Source organism: Citrus sinensis, chromosome 7 (genome assembly GCF_022201045.2).
Source record: "Citrus sinensis cultivar Valencia sweet orange chromosome 7, DVS_A1.0, whole genome shotgun sequence".
Taxonomy (NCBI): domain Eukaryota; kingdom Viridiplantae; phylum Streptophyta; class Magnoliopsida; order Sapindales; family Rutaceae; genus Citrus; species Citrus sinensis.
Window position 1 is genome coordinate 13,502,318 of NC_068562.1, and position 20,225 is coordinate 13,522,542.

At 32.1% G+C, this 20,225-nt stretch overlaps 2 protein-coding genes across 50 annotated transcripts in view; one reads left to right on the forward strand and one right to left on the reverse strand.

Moving 5' to 3' along the window:
* Positions 1–10,266, forward strand: part of LOC102618606 (receptor-like protein 15) — a 62,667-nt gene extending 52,401 nt beyond the window's left edge. For 21 of the 48 annotated variants that reach the window (XM_052444926.1, XM_052444930.1, XM_052444921.1 and 18 more), the window contains 7 exons: positions 5,266–5,337; positions 5,464–5,529; positions 5,644–5,709; positions 6,037–6,111; positions 6,723–6,788; positions 6,903–6,968; positions 7,690–10,266. In XM_052444926.1, the coding sequence (XP_052300886.1) occupies positions 5,266–5,337; positions 5,464–5,529; positions 5,644–5,709; positions 6,037–6,111; positions 6,723–6,788; positions 6,903–6,968; positions 7,690–9,875 (2,597 nt within the window). In that variant the 3' untranslated portion in view covers positions 9,876–10,266. Of the gene's footprint in view, positions 1–3,819; positions 4,297–4,382; positions 4,539–4,650; positions 4,732–4,822; positions 4,889–5,265; positions 5,338–5,463; positions 5,530–5,643; positions 5,710–6,036; positions 6,112–6,722; positions 6,789–6,902; positions 6,969–7,689 lie in introns of those variants that run through there. The other 27 variants (XM_052444951.1, XM_052444968.1, XM_052444966.1 and 24 more) reach the window with 16 other exon arrangements.
* A 598-nt stretch (positions 10,267–10,864) lies between these two features.
* Positions 10,865–14,842, reverse strand: LOC102628970 (uncharacterized). Of its 2 annotated transcripts, none has more exons than XM_052444976.1 (10): positions 14,295–14,842; positions 14,118–14,183; positions 13,832–14,012; positions 13,509–13,705; positions 13,131–13,181; positions 12,941–13,032; positions 11,977–12,086; positions 11,516–11,610; positions 11,234–11,338; positions 10,865–11,136 (listed from the first exon to the last, which is right to left on the reverse strand). In XM_052444976.1, exons 1-10 carry the CDS (start codon positions 14,616–14,618, stop codon positions 11,101–11,103), a joined length of 1,257 nt encoding a protein of 418 aa, XP_052300936.1. In that variant the 5' UTR covers positions 14,619–14,842; the 3' UTR covers positions 10,865–11,100. The 2 variants fall into 2 exon arrangements, with proteins under 2 accessions (XP_052300936.1, XP_052300934.1); XM_052444974.1 differs by having other exon boundaries at positions 10,865–11,111; positions 14,295–14,835.
* Between the last annotated feature and the right edge of the window lie 5,383 nt (positions 14,843–20,225).

Consider the following 20,225-nt stretch of genomic DNA (forward strand, 5'->3'; position numbering starts at 1 on the left):
GATAAGGGTTAGATTTTGTAAAATGTAGGAGTCTGTTAATACTAAGAAGAATGGAAAGTTGATTAGTGTGAATATAATTTTTATTGATGAAAAGGTTGTGTACACTTAACTATACACATTAATATATATTTTTAAAGTTAACAAAAAAATAATTAACTTTCATAAATAACATTAGTTTTATAAGGCTGCGTCATCTTTAAAAAAAATTAATTAATATTTTTATCAATTTTATCAAGTGTAAAATAATAAAAAAATAATACTATTTTTTTTTTAAAACCGCACGAAGTGTGGTTCTATTTCCTAGTATAAAATTAAGCCTATTTAAATTGCACCTCTACATATGTCATACATCATATAAAATGTCATTTGGATGTAGTCCACACTTTTATGAGTAAATTATCAAAAATATATGGAAAATTACTTGATTAATTATTAATCATCTAATAGTAAAAAATTTTTTACCAACAATCTAATAAAATAATTTTCAAAACTCACTAAATATTTTAGAATATCAATCCTTGAATAGATTATTTGATAATTCAGTGCAAACCGAATCATATTCATACAATTCAATAAAAGCCTAATCATACTCTTAAATTACATAAACTTTTAGTCAACTTTTATTTTATAGTGTTGACCGTCTCCACTAATGGTTAGCGGATAAAGAATTGATGGCCACTTGTTTGCAGGCTTAATTTGAAAAGTCAGTCAACTTTAATTTCCCACGTGGTTGTAATAATATATGGAAAATTAGATAGGGTCATTTAAATTGAACTCGTACAGCTGTCCTAAGTTTATATGAAATTTATGTTTTTGTCATTTCAAGTGATTGTAATAGGAGTCAAGCTGCAGATTGAGAGCAATGGAAACTTTCCTCGTTAAGGATTCTCAATATCTTTGATTTTAGTAGAGCTTTGATTCAAATGCATGAAGACAAAGAGTCACAAGAGCTTCAAATAACTTTGATGTGTTTAGTCATTTCGGATTACGCCCCAAATTTATGAGTAATTAAACTAAACATGTATGAAAATTTATGTTGATTAATTATTGATTTTCTAATAAATTAATTTAAACTTATCAAACATCCAATCAAATTCTTCTCAAAACACATTATTTAATCTATTGACTGATAATGCAATGGAAATCCAAACAAACAGTTAAATTATTTAAATTCTCTCAGTCAACTTTTATTTTATTAGTTATGATTATCTCCATCAAACTATTGGAAAAATTTATAGTTTACAATCACTTTATCTATATTTTCCACGGGGTATTAATGAAGTGCTTTTTCCCGTTAGTCGAATGTTGCAAAACATGTAATGCTTACAAGTCTTCAAAGTCTTCAGCCAATCAAACTCTTCACTGCCAATGATCGTGCTAGGCCATACGCATGATGTGCTTTTCTGCTAAAACTAGTTCATAAATGTGATTTCATTAAAATTAGTTTATGCGCATCTTTCCCTTGGCTTTTGTTGTTTCCAAATCCGGACTGTTATTCATATCATTACTTCACGTGGTTTCACCAAAAGGCTTGTGATGATTAATGCAGTTTATAAATTATTATTATTATTATTATTATTATAACATTGATGATATAATAAATATTTTTTTTTAAGTTGTAAAAGTGAGAAATACTAAAGAGATTTTTATTACATCATTAATGTTCGATCAAGAATTTCCTCCTCCGGGGTCGCAGTCTGTGGAGGAGATTGTGTCAATGTCGGAATTCTCCGGACCGGCACCATTTTGCCGCTTCTCCATTGAATAGTCCGTTTTACTGCAACAAGCCGAAATACGGCCCAGTGTTCTGATAGGACCCAATGCGGTAAAGATAAAACTCAAGTTTTTGTTAACTTTAGGCCTGCCTAGATACCATGCCCAATTGTGTCTAGTTGTAACAAAAGCGGAGACATTCATGCCCAAAACCCCAAGATTGTTTTAATATTTAAAATTTAACATGATTCTAGATTTTTTTTAATAAAAAATAAACAACCATGATTCTAGTTAATAAAAAAAATATACATATGCACGTGTTGTGTAGACCAGACCAATTCTCGTGGAATTCTACAACAACCATCATGATTCTTGAATGGCCGCGAAAATTCCACAAGCGATTAACCCTCTCCCACGACTTACGCACCACTCATCCTCTATCACAAGGATCAAAACAAAGACGAAGACGCAAACTATTAATCACCGAGCGTGATTTTCCCAATCTTTATCAATCACTACTAAGATTTATTGCCAATCAATAATATCAATGACACAAAGATTGACTGTTTTTTTTTATACTCTTAAGTTATTTATATAAATTCTCAATATCGATCTTTGATTTTAATTCGAGCTTTGATCCAAATTAATGCAAGGATATAAAGAGACTCAAGAGCTTAAGATATCGTTTCTATGTTATTAACTTATTATTTCGGGGTACACCACAAATTTATGAGTAATTTATTAAAATATCTAAACATGTATAAAAAATAGTTGATTATTGATTTTCACAAATTTCAATATATCAAACATCCTATCGAGTTATTAATTCCAAAGCACATTATCTAAGAATCAATACTAGAATAAATTATTTGATAATTTCAAACCCAAACTTACGCTTAAATTCTTTAAATTATCTCAATCAACTTTTTTTTTTCCTTAGTTGACCATCTTTATCAATTGTTGGAAAAAAAATAGAATTGACGACTACCTATATATTGGCCTAATTTGAAAGTCAGTCAACATTTATTTTCCATGTAATGTTAATGAAGTATTTCCCTCATTGGTCCAACATTCCAACATGTGGAATTTCAGGCTTCCAATTCTTCATTAGTCATTACAGAGACCAAAACTGATTGTCTTAAGTGCCGGTCACTATAAAAATTGGTTGTCAATCAATATCAAGATTGACTGTCATTTCAATATATGCTACAATTTTATGAGTAATTTACTAAAATCTTTAAACATGTATGAAAATTTTTTTATTACTGATTATCACAAATTTCAATATATCAAACATCCTATCGAACTACTAATTCCAAAGCATGTTATTTAAGAATCGATAATGAAATAAATTATTTGAATAAATTAATTATTGATCATCTAATAATAAAAACTCCACTAATTAAACATGTATGAAAATTATTTGATTACTAATTAGGGGAAACCTTAGGTGCAATTGTGGTACCGTGCCACAGTTGCATCCAGCTGTTAGATTCCAGTGGAACCCACTAATTCAAATGAATCCAACGGTTAGATGCAACTGTAGCACGGTGCCACAGTTGCACCGTATTCTGATCCTACTAATTATCACAAATTTCAATATATTAAACATCCTATCGAACTACTAATTCCAAAGCATGTTATTTAAAAATCGATAATGAAATAAATTATTTGAATAAATTAATTATTGATCATCTAATAATAAAAACCAATTTATCAAAAATTTAATAAATAATTTTCAAAACCCATTAAATATTTGAGAATATCAAATATCAATGCTTGAATAGATTGTTTGATAATTCAATCCAAAACCCAATCATATAATTCAATAAAAAAAAAACAATCATAGAGGAAAAAGAGTTGATGGCCACTTGTTTGTTGGCTTAATTTGAAAGTCAGTCAACTTTAATTTTCCACGTAGTTGTAATAATATATGGAAAATTAGTTAGGGTCATTTAAATTGGACCCGTACATCTGTTCCAAGTTCATACGAAATTTCTGCTTTTGTCATTTCAGGTGATTGTAACAGTAGTCTTAAAAAAGTCTTCAGCCAATCAAATTGCAAGACTTGCGATAAACTTTTAGTATAAATTGCTCTGCAATGGAAAGTTGCTCATTGCACATTTAATTTTAACCAAATGAAAAGTTGCTCTGCAATGGAAAGTAGTTCCTGTATTAAGTTCTCATTAATGTCACTAATTTGGATTATTGTATTGATGAATGAAATGCATGGATACAAAGGATGCTTAGAAACAGAGAGGACTGCTCTGTTGGAAATCAAGAGCTTCTTCATATCAGTCAGTGATATTGGATATGATGACAAAATTCTTCCTTCATGGGTTGGTGAGGATGATGGAATGCCGTCTGATTGTTGTGATGATTGGGTGGGAGTTAAGTGCAGCGCCACCACACGACGCGTGATGCAACTCTCACTCAATTATACAACAAAATTCAACTACTCTTATAACTCTGTTTATTGGGAGGGAGTTTTGGTTCTGAATATGTCATTGTTTCATCCTTTTGAAGAATTGCAAAGGCTTGACTTACCTATGAATTGGTTTACAGGCATCTATGAGAATAGAGGTCCGTATATATGTAGACATTTATTTCTCGTCCATAAATATTTTGTCAGTGACTAATTAATAATAACACTTCATATGCATTTGCAGCTTACGATAGCTTTGGGAGTTTGAGGCAGCTGAAGATGTTAAATCTTGGTAATAATGACTTCAATGACAACATATTACCATATTTGAATACACTAACTTCACTTACCACTCTGAATCTTCGTTACAATTCCATTGAAGGTTCTAGAACCAAGCAAGGTATACATATACGTTTCAGGCCAACAGATATACATGTCAGGCAACTTAATTAATTTCTTAATTAAAATATATATTTATATTGTCTTGATCAAAATTTATGTTTTCTGAGCAGGATTAGCAAATTTGAGATACTTACAAGTGTTGGATCTAAGCGCGAACCACAATATAACTAGTGGCTCTTTAACCAGGCTAGGTAGGCTACTGAGATAATTACCAAGTCAGCACACTAATCACAAACTTCTACAATAATTTTAAAAGAAATAGTTTGCTTTTCATTGGTGTAGGATTGGCAAATTTGACAAACCTGAAAAAATTGGATCTTGGTAGTTGTGGAATAACTACAATTCAAGGTACACGGCAACAATTCAATGCCCAAATTCCTTGTGATATTATTATGCCCTTAATTTTTACATATGTATAATGTCAAATTAAAACCAATTTTTGACTGGAAAACTTGACTACAATTGGTACACGGCAAAAATTTACTTTCTGAAAACTTGACTACAATTGGTACACGGCAAAATTTTACTTTCTAATTTCTTAGTAAAATTTTAAAAAAATAAAAAATAAAATCATTTTTTAGTATATGATCAATTTAATTATATCTTAATCATCATAAGCTTTATTACTACAATTATTTAATCTAACTTTGAAATTTGTTTCTTAATCTTAATTCTTTTTTTTTTCCAAAGATGATTAATAAAATTTTTCTTCTTTCTTGGTGCAGGATTAGCTAAATTAAAAAACTTGGAAGCGTTGGATTTGAGTTCTAATTATTATATACACGGTTCTTTAGAAGGTAATTTTTTTTAATTAAACAATTTGCACAGTTAATTTTCATTCAATATTTATCATATTATTTAATTAAACAATTTAGATGAGAGTGACATAGCTATTATTGACAAAATTTATGTTTTTTTAACAGGATTAGCAAATTTGACAAACCTGCAAGTGTTGGATTTAAGCGAAAATGAAAAATTGACAACGCTAGGTAAGCCACAACGTCTAAGATAAGAAGCAAATTAAGAATTAATGTTTATCAAGTGCACGGATCACATACAATGCTTTTAAATGTAATATTTTCATTTTTTATCGGTGCATGTAGGATTGGCAAATTTGCCAAACTTGAAAACATTGGATCTTCGTTATTGTGGAATAACCACAATTCAAGGTATACAACAATTCACTTCCTATTAAAGTCGAATTTAGATAAAGTTTTCGACAACCTTACTTTTTAGTGTTTTTAAAATATTATTGATAAATGTATATAACAACACAAAGATTATAAACTTTTTAAAAAAAATTTACTGACTTAATTCTTCTATTCCTCTATTTTTTTCCTAAATAAATAAATAAATTCTTCTATGCCTCTAATTTTTTCCAAAATAAATAAAGCAGGATTAGCCAATTAGTCAAAATAGTGTAAGCTTATCCGTAACATGGCCAAGTAATATTTGAATGCTGCATCCTTGACATCGTTTCTTCTTTCTTGGTGCAGGATTGGCTAAATTGAAAAGCTTGGAAGCATTGTATTTGAGTGGAAATAATATAAACGGTTCTTTAGCGGGCCAAGGTAAAATTTTTAAATAAATGTGGACAGTTATTTTTCATTGAAACGTGATAATTTCGAATGCTTACATTAATGATATATACCCCCAATTTCTAGCGACTTGTTTGTCGGTCAAACTTGCTACTCGAAAGACAAAATTATGAAGACCGGTATTTTTTTCCCCTTTAATTAATAATACCTTTGAAAAGCGAGTTCTTTATTTGTATTGGTAATAGTTACGAGAGGTAATATAAATTTTCAAGATAAATGAATTAAGTGTATTTTAGACCATTTATTATTTATGAAAACAACTAAAAAAATTAGAGAACCAATACAATGTTCAATGAGCGCGTACCTAATATGTAGTAGGCAATTATGATGAACAAGAAGTGCTGAACTCTTTTTTAGATTATTAATTTGAAATGACTTAGAAGTCAACATCAAAATATACGAGAATAATACTAATTAATTTCTAGGTATAATTTAACAGGGATTTGATTTTTTTTCTTTTTTGATAGATTATAGGGGTTCTGACTAAATTATCTACTTTTAGAAAATTAGGAAGTCATTCTTTCTTTCTTTTTTTTTTTGATAGATTGTAGTGGCTCTCTAACAAATTTATGTTTTTTTAACAGGATTAGCAAATTTGACAAACCTGCAAGTGTTGGATTTAAGCGGTAATCAAAATTTGATAGCGCTAGGTAAGCCACTGAATCTGATATTAGAAGCAAATTAAGAATTAATGTTCATCAAACGCGCAGATCACATACAATACCTTTACATGTAATATTTTCATTTTTTATCGGCGCATGTAGGATTCGCAGATTTGCCAAACTTGAAAGCATTGGATCTTGGTTATTGTGGGATAACTACAATTCAAGGTATACAACAATTCACTTCCTTCAATGACAAAAATTGTTTTAGATGTTAATCAAGATGATAATGTATTTCTATTTTTTTAATTGCTTTTTTCACATTTTAAAGTTTACTCAAAGTGCAAACTAATTTAAGAATTATGATTCAGATACTCCAAATCTAAGTAATGCTAAAAGGGACGGTAGATATTAAAATATCAATAGAAACAAAAAATAACTCTTCATGTCATATTAGTTATTCATGAACATCATTGAGAAAATTTATGTCTCATAATACAGTGCTAAAAAATCTCATTGGTTTTGTATGGAAGAAATCCTTTTTTTTTTTCTTTTAAATAGAAGAAACAGGTTTGATAATAAAAATAAATAAAAACTAAAGAATGGGGTTTACACTAATAAGTTTTAATAAGGGTATTTTTGTCATTGAAGGTGGTGTTAAAACAATTTTATAATAATTTTAAATATTTTAATGGGATTAATAAAGAAAATGGGTGTTAAGAGGTATTTAGAGGGGTGCCAATAGTTCCACTCTTATTTGAAATGCTTTAGAAATAAACACCATAATATACGAGAATCATACAAATTGATTCCTATGAATAATTTTACAGGGTTTTAGTGTTTTTTTTTTTTTGATAAATCATACGGGTTTTGACTAAATTCACTAAAATTAGAAAATCACAAAGTCATTCTTTCTATGAATTTTGAACTTTTTATTTTTTACTTTCAGGATTATGTGAGTTGAAGAATCTTTTTGAGTTGAATCTTAAAAGAAATAATGTTGAGGGTCATCTTCCTAACTGTCTCAAATACTTATCCCACCTCAAGGTTCTTGATATTTCTTACAATCAGTTAAGTGGGAGTTTGTCTTCTACTATCACCAGCCTCACTTCACTTGAATATTTGGATCTTTCCTACAACAACTTTGAAGGACCGTGCCCCCTCAGTTCATTAGCTAATCATTCAAAGCTTGAGGTCTTACTACTCTCATCAACGAACAATATGTTACTAGTGAAAACTGAAAACTTTCTCCCTACATTTCAATTGAAAGTTCTTGGGTTAGCTAACTGCAGCTTAAATGTCGTTCCTACTTTTCTTCTTCACCAATATGACTTAAAATACCTTGATCTCTCTCACAATAATTTGGTTGGTGATTTCCCATCTTGGGTGTTACAAAACAACACCAAGCTAGAGGTCTTGTTTTTGACAAACAACTCATTCACAGGGAATCTCCAACTGCCCAATACCAAACACGATTTTCTTCATCATTTAGATGCTTCTAGCAATAACTTTATTGGTAAGCTTCCGCAAGATATGGGAACCGTCCTTCAGAAATTGTGGTTTTTGAATATTTCCAACAATAATTTTGAAGGCAATATTCCTTCTTCAGTTGGTGAGATGAAAGGACTCAAATTTCTACACTTGTCAAAAAATAATTTTTCAGGAGAATTATCAGCATCATTTCTCACTGGTTGCATCTTACTATTCTTCTTAGACCTATCTGATAACAATTTCTATGGCCAAATTTTTTCCAAATACATGAACTTGCATTCGTTGGGGTTCTTATATTTGGAGAACAATAAGTTTAGTGGGAAAATTGAGGAGGGCCTATTGAACTCCCCTTATTTACAGGAGTTAGACATATCCCACAATTTTTTGTCCGGTCATATTCCTCACTGGATGGGTAATTTCTCAAATCTTGAGATTCTTTTGATGTCCAACAATTGTTTGGAAGGTAATATACCTGTCCAACTCCTCAATCATAGAACGCTTGAACTTTTAAGTGTCTCCGAAAATTATTTGTCTGGGTCCATGACATCTTCCTTCAATCTTTCTTCACTGAAGCACCTGTATGCGAAAAAGAATGCTCTAAGTGGGCCAATTCCAGATATGTTGTTTAGAAGTTCCAAGTTAATGACTCTAGATTTGAGAGATAATGGATTCTTTGGTAGAATTCCCGGTCAGATTAATGAGAGCTCAAATCTACGTGTTCTTCTTTTGAGAGGGAACAATCTAGAAGGACAAATTCCGGATCAAATATGTCAATTAAGGAGATTAGGTATGATGGATCTGTCGCATAACAGATTCAATGGATCAATACCTTCTTGCTTTACTAATATGTTGCAGTGGACCATAGGAAATGTTGATTTGTTTGGAGGTGAACTTTTGATTCTTCCTATTTTAGATTTTCGCACCATTGGCACTTACTACAACTCTACTCTTTACTTGAGCATGTCTGAAGGAGATGAGTATACATCCCCTCAGCTAGTAAAAGTAGAATTTATGACAAAGAATAGATATGAACTTTACAACGGTAGCAATCTTAACTATATGGTTGGGCTGGATTTGTCATGCAACGAATTGACTGGAAACGTCCCATCAGAAATTGGAGATCTTCAAAAGATTCGTGGGTTGAATTTGTCTCACAATTGCTTGTCAGGATCTATACCAAGGAGTTTTTCCAATCTGAAAATGATAGAGAGCCTAGACCTTTCCAACAACAGATTGAGTGGACAAATTCCTGCTCCACTGATTGAGCTCAATTTTTTGTCCAACTTCAATGTGTCGTACAATAACTTGTCCGGCCTAATCCCAGACAAAGGCCAATACTCCACATTTGATGAAAGCAGTTATAGAGATAACCTCTATCTTTGTGGTCCAACAATCAATAAGAGTTGCAACAGTGCAGAGGAAATACCGGCATTAAAATCCAAAGGAAGAGAAGACAAAGATGATTCTGCAATTGACATGGTGTCATTATATTGGAGTTTCGGTGCATCTTATGTGACAGTGATATTGGGGTTGTTTGCAATCCTATGGATAAATTCATTTTGGCGCAAACGATGGTTCTATTTCATTGATGCATGTATTGATTTATGCTACTATTGCCTTTACAAATATGTACTCAATCAGTGATCATGCTATAGGCCATAAGTACTAATGTATCATTCATCTTTAGCCGTGTTGATGAAAAAAGTTGATTTAGATAAATTAGACTCAATTGTCTCTGTGCTATTGAACTCATCTTTCAAGTTCTTCACGGTATTTTCAAAGCCATCGATTTGTTTGTCCAAAGACGAGCATTCTCCCTACAGGAAAAAAGAAATTAATTATATAATAATAAAAATTCAAACATATGTTAATTACCAATATTAAGCTAAAGAGATATCACAAATTTATTATCATCAAAAGGAAGAATGCCGCAGCCACTGGATCCATAATTGACACTCGATCTCACTTTTTTTATTTATTGTTCATCCTTTAAACTTAAGCTCGGAGGAGGGTGTGGCAATCCAAGTACTTGAGCTGTCATCAACAAAAAATTAATCACTACTCATTAATGATTAATCATAATTATAATTAAAAAAAAAAAGATCAATGTTTCATTGCAGGAAAAATTTAACTACTAATCATGAAATTACCAATAAAGTCTGCCTCAGTTCAACCATTGGTGAATCGACCAATGGCTCTTCCACCATCAAAATCAATTCCATACGGTGTGTAATTCGCCCGGGAGACATGCTTCAAATGCTGCAGCAAATCCTTCGGGCTTGTGTTAAATGGTGGTACCTTGATAAATTCTCCATTGGGTTCAGCCTTCGCTATTATTTCATGCAAGACAAATATAAGGCAATGCACAAGAAGATAATTTCCAAAACTTCCTCCAATAATTTTTCTTTCTGCTGGTTTTCTTTCACTTTGATGGGAATTGTGTCATCACATCAGGCACTTATCTAGAATTTCGTTTGCAAATTCTGTTTGTTACCTTATTGGAGACGATGTACCATTAAACTGCGACCACAACAATATTTGGCTATCCCAAAGTTTGTTTTAAACAAACTTTTAATACTAAACTTGTAATTGTAAACAAAGAAATACTAAACTTATTAGCCGCTTTCAAGTCATTAGAAAATAAATTTTCTTTCTATTTAGAGACAGTTGTTAACAGTGATACATGGTTTCTGTCAAGATCCATTTAGGAATAAAGTCGAGCAAAATAAATTCTTTTAGAGATCACAGCAAACAGGCTTTAAATCCCTTCTCTAATTCCTGTCCATTCAAGTTCTTTCCGATGAACACAATCTTGTTTACTCTTGGTTCGTCTGGGCCCCACATCCGATCAGGCGAGCCTTGGAATATGTCATGAACACCCTGTCAGACAGCAAACCATGATCAACTGAGAACAGATAAACTTGATCAGGAAATTATTATAATAATGCTGAACGAATGGGTCAATTCTCATAACAGCCTTTCGAAAGAACTTTATTGCTTACCTGAAAGACAAATCGCTCATTCATACCCCGAACAGACAGAAGGCCTTTCATCCGATATATGTCTTCGCTACGTTCCATCAACAATGTTCCCAGCCACATGTTAGCCTGAACAATAAGGTATCGCACGTCAACCTTGTACTAAGTTTCTGACGGTTTCAAGCTTAAAAAACATTCATAATTGAGAAAATGGGTCTTTTAAGCAACCACTGAGAAGAAATAACTACTCATGTCACTTAGAAAGAAATGACATGCATCCGGAGACTTTAACCATGTGAAACCAACCTTATCAAGATCTAAATTCCCTTCACAAACTATGCTGACAGATGAGACACCAGGATCATGTGTGTGATCATGTGAATGGTGATCACGATGATGTTCTGCACATTAGCAACCAGAAGAACTAATGTTAGTACATAATATTGATAATGATATGAGAAGAAAATTAGACTCTGATTCCAGCCATAGACTAGGACACTAAAAGAAATGGGCAATCTATTCCAAAACAAGTCCTCCATACGTCAGTGAAGGAATAAATTCTAGTACGCAAGAAATTGGAAAGTTCCCACTAATAGATTTATGGAAAATCACATGCATTAATCTGATGGGCACCAAGCGATCACCAAGTAGCCTTGCACAACAAACAACAGAATACACGCCATTGCCCACATGAAACATAGAATATATAAAGAAAAAAAAATACAGCATACAAGATGAGGCATCTATAATTATTTTTAAAACTGTACCATGCTCGTGGTCATGTTCATGATGATGATGATGATGACCGTGATCGTGATCGTGATCATGGCGGTCATGAGCAGCATCATCTTCCTTTGCATCGACAGCACTCTCTATCCTGGCAAGTACTAGGAAATGTTAGACCACAACCTCAGAATCAAAAATAAATCAGGAGATGGACAACCAGAAAAAATAGCTGCAAGTTACAAGCATCTCAAGTTGACAATAAATTAACAAAGTACCCTATCTTTTCATTGGATATTTTATGTCCCGTATTTTGTTAATTTTAATTAGCATGTGGAATGTACCCTATCAAGGTCATCACTTACTAGCTAATTGACTCTGAATATTTGACAGAAAAACATCAACGTAAGCTTGTAGTCACACCAGAAGGCAAGAAAAACTGTTCCCTCTGGCTAAAACTAATCACCTGGAAAGAGTGTCTATCTAATTCAGGAGACAATCCAAACTAATTCACCTTTGGGCCTGATGCCAGAAGATGCCACGCAAATAAAATCAACAAAGCACTCATTTAGTAACCTGTGACTACAGATTAGTCTAGCATGACCCATGAAAATCTTATGGGCACATAATTTGAATTCCCTTCCAAAGTGTGAAGGCTGCAGTTAGGATCTATACCAGTGCCGCCAACAAGCACCAATTAGAATTCTCTATACTCTGATGATAAACATAATGAGAATGAGTCCTCAACATTAACCAGTGACAAGCATGGGTCACAAGCAATATGGCTTTGTCAAGCTTCCAATTACATGTTAATTAAAAGAAAAGCCAAAGAAAGATAATAATTATATTCACAAGAAACATCCAAATGTAACAACCGCTATGTGACAAACAATATTAAACCACCTAAATGACTTAATCCAGATTAGGAGGCGAATTAGAAAGATGGTCTTTTGTGAAGACAACTCCAATGTAAACTCAGAAACAAGAGAATCAACGAGAAAAACTAACCTCTCCAGATCAAAGCCTCCAATTCCAAGAACATAATCCAAGTCAACTTTTCCAAACTCTGTTCGCTTCATATGAGCCATCCTATTTATGTTCTGCATTCACCCAAACCAGCTTCAACAAAATAATCAAAACGAACTAGAACAATAAGAGAACTATGATGCATTTTAGTAAAGGCAAGCAGAACTCAGACCTTTATTCTCTCGACCAATGAAGCAACTTGCGGCTCACCAACAAGATCAGTCTGATAATAACATGAATAAGCATATTAGTTGGGCAATAGAACAAATCTGACACGTAAAATAGGATATTCTATCACACCTAGATGCCAGAGTAAATAACACACAAAATAATTATTGATTGCAATTAAAACCACATCAGAAACATAAGGAAGCTTTTATCTTCTGAAAAGAATCAGAAGCCCAAATGTTTCATTTCTAAGACATCAATCTGGGAGAATTTATCAGCGAACTTGGCCACATGGGCAGAACAGCCACAGGATGCCTCTGGCAGCCACAGCTGGCCTCCTATGGAATGAGCATTACATGAAGAAACAAGTCCCTTGATATACCTTATTTACTATAATACGGTCTGCATATGCAATTTGCTCTACTGCCTCATTGACAACTCCTTTTGGCTTAACCTCATCCAAATGAAAACCAGCATGCTTAGCATCAACCAAAGTAACAACACCATCCAACTTTACTTCATTAAAAATCGCATCCTCAGCATAAAACGTCTGAATGATTGGTGCCGGATTAGCCAATCCTGAAAAGTAAAATTTCAAATTCTCAACAAGTTGAAACAACTCAAAACTCCCAACTGATTCAGTTGATCCAAACAAAGTCTTATCACATAACTATACCAAAGCCCGTGTGTTAACAAAAATCGTACCTGTAGTTTCAATTACAATATGGTCGAATTTCCCTTTCTTTTTACTGACTAATTCTGAAATCATCCTCACAAGATCACCTCTTACTGTGCAGCACAAACAGCCATTGTTAAGCAAAACTATGTCCTCAGCCCCAGTAGTTTTAGCAGCAACTAACGACCCATCAATGTCCACTTCACCATACTGCAATTTCAACATAAAAGACCATAACTTACCCATCAATAAACATATCCCACTTAAGCAAATCCTACCAACAAATTCAATAATGTTAAAAACTCAAGTTAATACCTCGTTCTCAATCACAGCTATGCGCTTCCCGTGTTCTGCAGTCAAGATATGGTTGAGCAATGTCGTCTGTTAGTACCCTCCACCCACACAGCTTTGTTAGCCTCCAAATAATTGAAAAAGAAATACCATAAAATGAAAAATTGAAAGACAAATACATTAAAGTGCCAAAAATTGTACCTTTCCAGAACCCAAAAAGCCGGTGATTATGGTGGCGGGAATTCTGTTATCGGGTGGAATCTTTGTCAACAAGTCAGAGTCCTCGCTGGCAGTAGTGGCGGCGGCAGAAGCAGAGGCCGTGAACCGGCGGTACGGTCTGGCGACTTTGACGGCGATAAATTTGGAGTGAGTTGAGGACGGCATCGTTTTGTAGGATAAGTTTCGGGCTCTGGGTTTGAAGAGGACGGGGAGAACAGTGGTTCGGATTTTAGCAAATGGGTTTTGTGGGCGAGCGGCGAAGGAGAGGAAGGTGGTGGCCATTTCCGTTGAGAGTGAAGAAGCCATTTTTTGTTTTTCACCGCGGCTCGTGTTTTGGAATTGGATAATGGAGGTTTTTGCTGGGGGTTTTAGATATTTCAGAGAGTGGAGGGAGACGAATCAATTGAATTGTAATATTTTCGCCTCTTGAATGTTCTAGATTGTTCTGTCGTTTTATGTGCCATATATTATCTTCCATTCAGAGTTGAGGATTTAAAAAAGGCCATTTTCTATTGTTTAGTTTCTCACTCCACATCCAGCCACATCCAACGGCTGATGCTGCAGTCTGTGGCTTACAGATTCTGTAAAGCTAGTCAAGTGAGTGCTTTAAATACCGATGCTTGCCCAATCATCTTGTTATAGATAAATTATAATAAAATCTTTATAAATTAACAGTATTGGGATAGAAATTTATTATTTTATGGAATATATTTATATTTTAATGATAGGCTTTTAATCAATTAAAATTTTAATTAAATATGAATTAATTCACTAAATAAATATTATATTAATTAAAAATATATATTTAAAATTATTACATTTAAAAAATTAGATATGAGATTCAACTATATTAAATTAAAAAAAAAGTAACAACTGAGTTATATCTTGTTTAATGAAATGTTACAACCATTAATTTGTAATTTTAAGGGTAATAAATTTAATGACAAAATGACTGGTGTTTTAACTGGACCCCATAAAACAGCCTTTTGATTGACAGAAAACAATTAAAAAATATATATAATTTTGTTCTAAATTCTAATCTTATATTTTCATTGATGGGCCCTTTCCGCCTAACAAATGTCATAAGCCCAATACTTATATTAATTACCCCATTTTTGTATTTTTTATAAATTATAAATACACATAGAAAAAATATTTTTTTCCCTATTTTTATTTATATACTAACTAGCTAGATTGCAAAGTACACATTCTCAAATTTCTCTCTCTAAATTTGTCTTCCCAAGTCGGAAAACCAGCAGTAAGTTCTCTGAATAAAGGTTAGGGTGTTTTTGTATTTTCTTTTAAGTCATTTTATTTATGATTAAATCGTATGTAAATTTATTATTATTATTTGTTTAAATAACATAATGAGATAGGAGAAATCAGTTATTTTTTTAGATGTGAAGAAAAAGTTGAGTTTTTTTTTTATCTAGGAATAAATTGTTATGTCCAGGCACAAGGAAAGATTTTTTTTTCCCCCTTCTTATGTCATTGAAGTTGAATGGTATAATAGCATTTTTTAAATAATTTGATTTAATTTATTATTTTCATGAACTTAAAATATTGCCAGTATTCTAGTTGAATAATATTTTATAAATTTCATGAAATAAATTCTTACCGAAATCAGTTCTCTTTTCTTCAGATAGGAGTCGCATTCTCGGTAATTTTAAAACCATAAAACATGATTAATTTCACAAATAAAAAATATTTTCTGTGATATTTATTATTAACTCATGTTGAATTTAGGACCTGAGATCAAATAAGACTACTCTTTACCACTAGAGCATCTAATGATTCCATATAGGAAAACAATAAATCAATTTCTATAAATAAATCTTGTAAGACTGTAATAATGATGCTCTTCATTGTAATTGTGTTTATTAGTTTCCTCGCTAAACTTGGGCTTCGTTCTATATAATTAATTTATATGATTATTAAATTTCATTTTGATTGATTTTCATAGATTAGAGAGGACGAAGCAGTATGATGAAGAGGCAGTAGCTAAGTTCGGATTGATCAATTTGAATGATGTTGATGAGATCATTACATGGACTTGGACTTGCAATTGGATTCGTTTGTGTATGTTTGTCTCTTTTGTTGGTGTTGTGACGGGGCTGTTGGAGGTTCATTTGATACAACTCATGCTACCCATTTTAAAGAATTTTAGGGCCTGTTCGGACTATTTTTAAAGTGGTATTTTCATTTTCGTTTTGAGAGTAGAAATATAATATATCTTCCATAAATCAAATTTTAAAAGTAAATTATAAGATAGATAATTAAATTTCACTTTATAGTTATAAAATTGAGAACGTATTAAACACGTTCTCAATGAATCACAATCCAAACTCCAAAGTAAATTAAAAATTTAACCTTTGATACCCTTCTTCTTCAACCGTAACTCACACTCCCTCTAAATTCACAACTCTCTCTCTCTGTGGATACACTTCTTCTTCAACGACAATTCACCATCACAACTCTCTCTCTCCGTCGCAATTCTTCAAGCAAATCAGTTGTTACTACTACGTCTCGACTTTGTCTGAACTACTGGTGGTGGTAGTGTTGTGTCTCTGCTCTACATCAACTAGTGGTGGATTAACTGCTACTACTGCATTGACGATCAATCACTGCTGTTGTTGCATCATTGATGATGATGGGTGGTGGTGGTGGTGCTATGTCTATTTTAGGGGTGGCAAAACAAATAAATGAATCAAATCGTAAATGAATTGGGTCAAAATTTTACTAATTTGGATTCGATTCATTTATTAAACGAATTGAAATTTCGAGATTTGGATTCGATTCGTTTATTAAATGAATATTCAATTTGATTCGTTTAATAGAATTAATAAACGAATCGAATTAAATCCTAATTCGTTTATTATTCGTTTATCCTATTATGAATCCATAACGAATCGAATAAGGATTCGTTTACAATTCGTTTAGAAAAATATAATTCATAAACAAAATTAAGCAAAATAAAAAAAAAGCCACAAACTTAATATCCCACAACAAAATACAAATAACCCAAACCATACACAGTCATACAAATGTCAAATTACAAATCCCTAATAATACAAATAATAATATTTAAAATTCAAATTATAGAGTAAGATAATTTCTTTAGTTCTCTTCATTTTGTCTTTGTCACCTTGAAAACAAAAATCCTACACCGAAAAAGTAAATAAAATGTTATTAACAAGCTGCAATATTGATAATAGTCATTGTAAAATTTCAAAATATCAAATATTTGAAATTTAGAATTGTAAAACATTATTTTCATTCTCATTTTTGTTTTCAAAAAATACCAATTAAAAAAAATTACTGAACAAGCCATTAATTTTCATTTTGGAGTAGTGACTGGCATCTATTTGTATTTTACCTTATTTTTTAAATTTAAAGTTCGCTGTAGACAAAAGCATTTTTAAATGCGACTTAAATAAGTAATCTATAAAAGTCGTAACTACAATTGTTTTTCTTGAATTTGATTAAAGTAAATTTAATTATGACTTTTATAGACTACTTGGTTAAGTCGCATTTAAAATGGTTTCGTATATAGAAAACTTTAAACTTGAAAAAAAGATAAACAGATGTCAATAACTAGACCAAAACTTGACCAGTTTGATAATTTTTAGAAAATAACCAACATTTATCAAAATATTAATCAATTTTTTAATTATAATTAGTGACAGAAAAAAAAAGAAATAGTTGTAGCAACATGTATTGTTGAATTGGTTTCAAAGTCCATTTAATGGGCTTTATTATAAACCGAAGAGTGGTGTTATTGCCACCTACGGACGCTTTACGCCTAATCATTTTGAATAACGCTTGCATCCTCTATATTATTGTGGTTGCCAGCACAGAGTTAGTCGATGCTTATTCCATAGATACCGTCATTGCCTCTTCTCTAGAAAAGAAGTTCACCACCCATGAACCTTCTACCTCCACACGGCATTGCTCCTTCAAATTTACGCCCATTGCGGAAAATTCCCCACTGCTGCCCCTAGGAGTTTGGGCTGCATCTCAGTCCTAATGCGGTTGATCATCCTCTCGAATCAGCTATTGATCATCGTCTCAGTAAACTATTGCCTCGCCAACTAGTTAATCAGACGCGAGCCCCTCCTCGGGCATATTCCTCCTCTTGCTCCTTTAGCCTACCGGGTATTAACAGCCGTTTTCAGCTGTTGTTCCCCTCTTAAGTGCCGGTTTTTACGTGTTGCTCCCTCACTTAGTGCAACTTAATAAAGGACAAAACCATCTAACAAAAACTTACTTTGCTCCCTGTTCCCTTTCCTCTCTCTCTCTCTCTCTCTAAACTCTTTACAATTGGCACACCCAATCAGCCATAGCCACATTTCTTTCTAATCTCAAGATCGAATGGATTAATATAATGACTACTGAATTTGGATCTGAGAATAAATTTTTTGAAGACACTTACGCTATAAAATAATGCACAAGTGCAACCGTGCAAGTAATGTCTCGCAAACTTGGCTTTCAAATGTTTAGAATCTAGCACTTGTGTTTTTAATGAATTCCTTTCAGTCTTCATAATAAAATTCTTAAAAATGGGAAGAAGCAAATAAAGTTAACAGTCAAATACTGTAAACTTAGAAATTAGCCTTAATCCCTAATTTAAAATTATTGGATCAAATAAATGATTGGTATTTACACATTTTCTCACCAAGAAAACTGAAGACAGTGGGTAGGAAGCTAGTAAAACTGTAGAAGACTCCACGGGAAAAATCAAGAAAATTGTGTTTCGTTGAAGGGGAAAAAAAAAAAAAAGAGGTTTCTAAGAAAGATGATAATTTCGGAATTAAAAGGAGTATTAATAGCAATAAAAAAAATTTGTTAGTATTATGCAATGCCGTTTGCTTTTAGGATGGGGCTTCAATAGAGCTTTAAAGGGTGTCAATAGTCCAGCTCCAGACCAATTCACAACTTTTCTAATTTCCTCGTTCAGCCCAAAATTATTTATTCCTTAAACGACCTTCTAAAATCAAGCACCTTCAACGGCTCTCCTTAAAGAACCTGTAAAATTTCTTTGTACGCACGCTAGTACATGCACCAAACCCCCGTCATCATATAAAACTAATCCTAATCATAATCTTGAATTTATTACTGATTATGATATTCAATCGATCATAATCATGATTTGAATTCATTACTAAATATGATTATTATAATTAATTAATCTAACGAGATAGACGATAACCGCAAGAAAAAAAAACATTGCCACTTAGCGTGCAGAAGCAGAATCCGCCAAAGCCGAACCTGCTCGGCCCCACCTCCACAGTCGCCAATGGATAAGCCAAGAAAACAAATGTATGATAAATACGTTTAGATCCCTGAATTTACTACAATTACAGATAAAGACAATCTACTTCTTTTCGTGGCGATTTGTCGTTAGGTTACCCTTCAAATTATTATAATAAACAAATAAATGTGGTAGTAAGGATTATTTGACCAATATATATTTAAAAAAAAATGATTTCACCCGTCAACATATTACGTATTTTAGTGGATTTAAATTGGCATAAAATAATAATATTATTAAGAATATTACTTAATACAAAATATTTTTCGACACGTGAAGCTGTCTATATCATAATAATTATTTGATCAATTCATCATATTATGTTGACTCATTTTTTTAATTTCAAGTCTCAAATGTTATACCTTTTAAATTATTCAAATAAATAAATGTAGTGGTATCAATAATTTGAATCATATTATAAAAAAGAATTGATTTAATTCATTCATCTATTATGAGTTTCAATAGTTTTTAGTTGACAAAAAACAATATTACTATTAAGAAAGTCATGCATTATTAAAAAAAATTTATAAATGAATCTATCTGCATCACAATAAAGATATTATTATTTTCTATTCTAAACATTAGTTATTATTATATCAAAA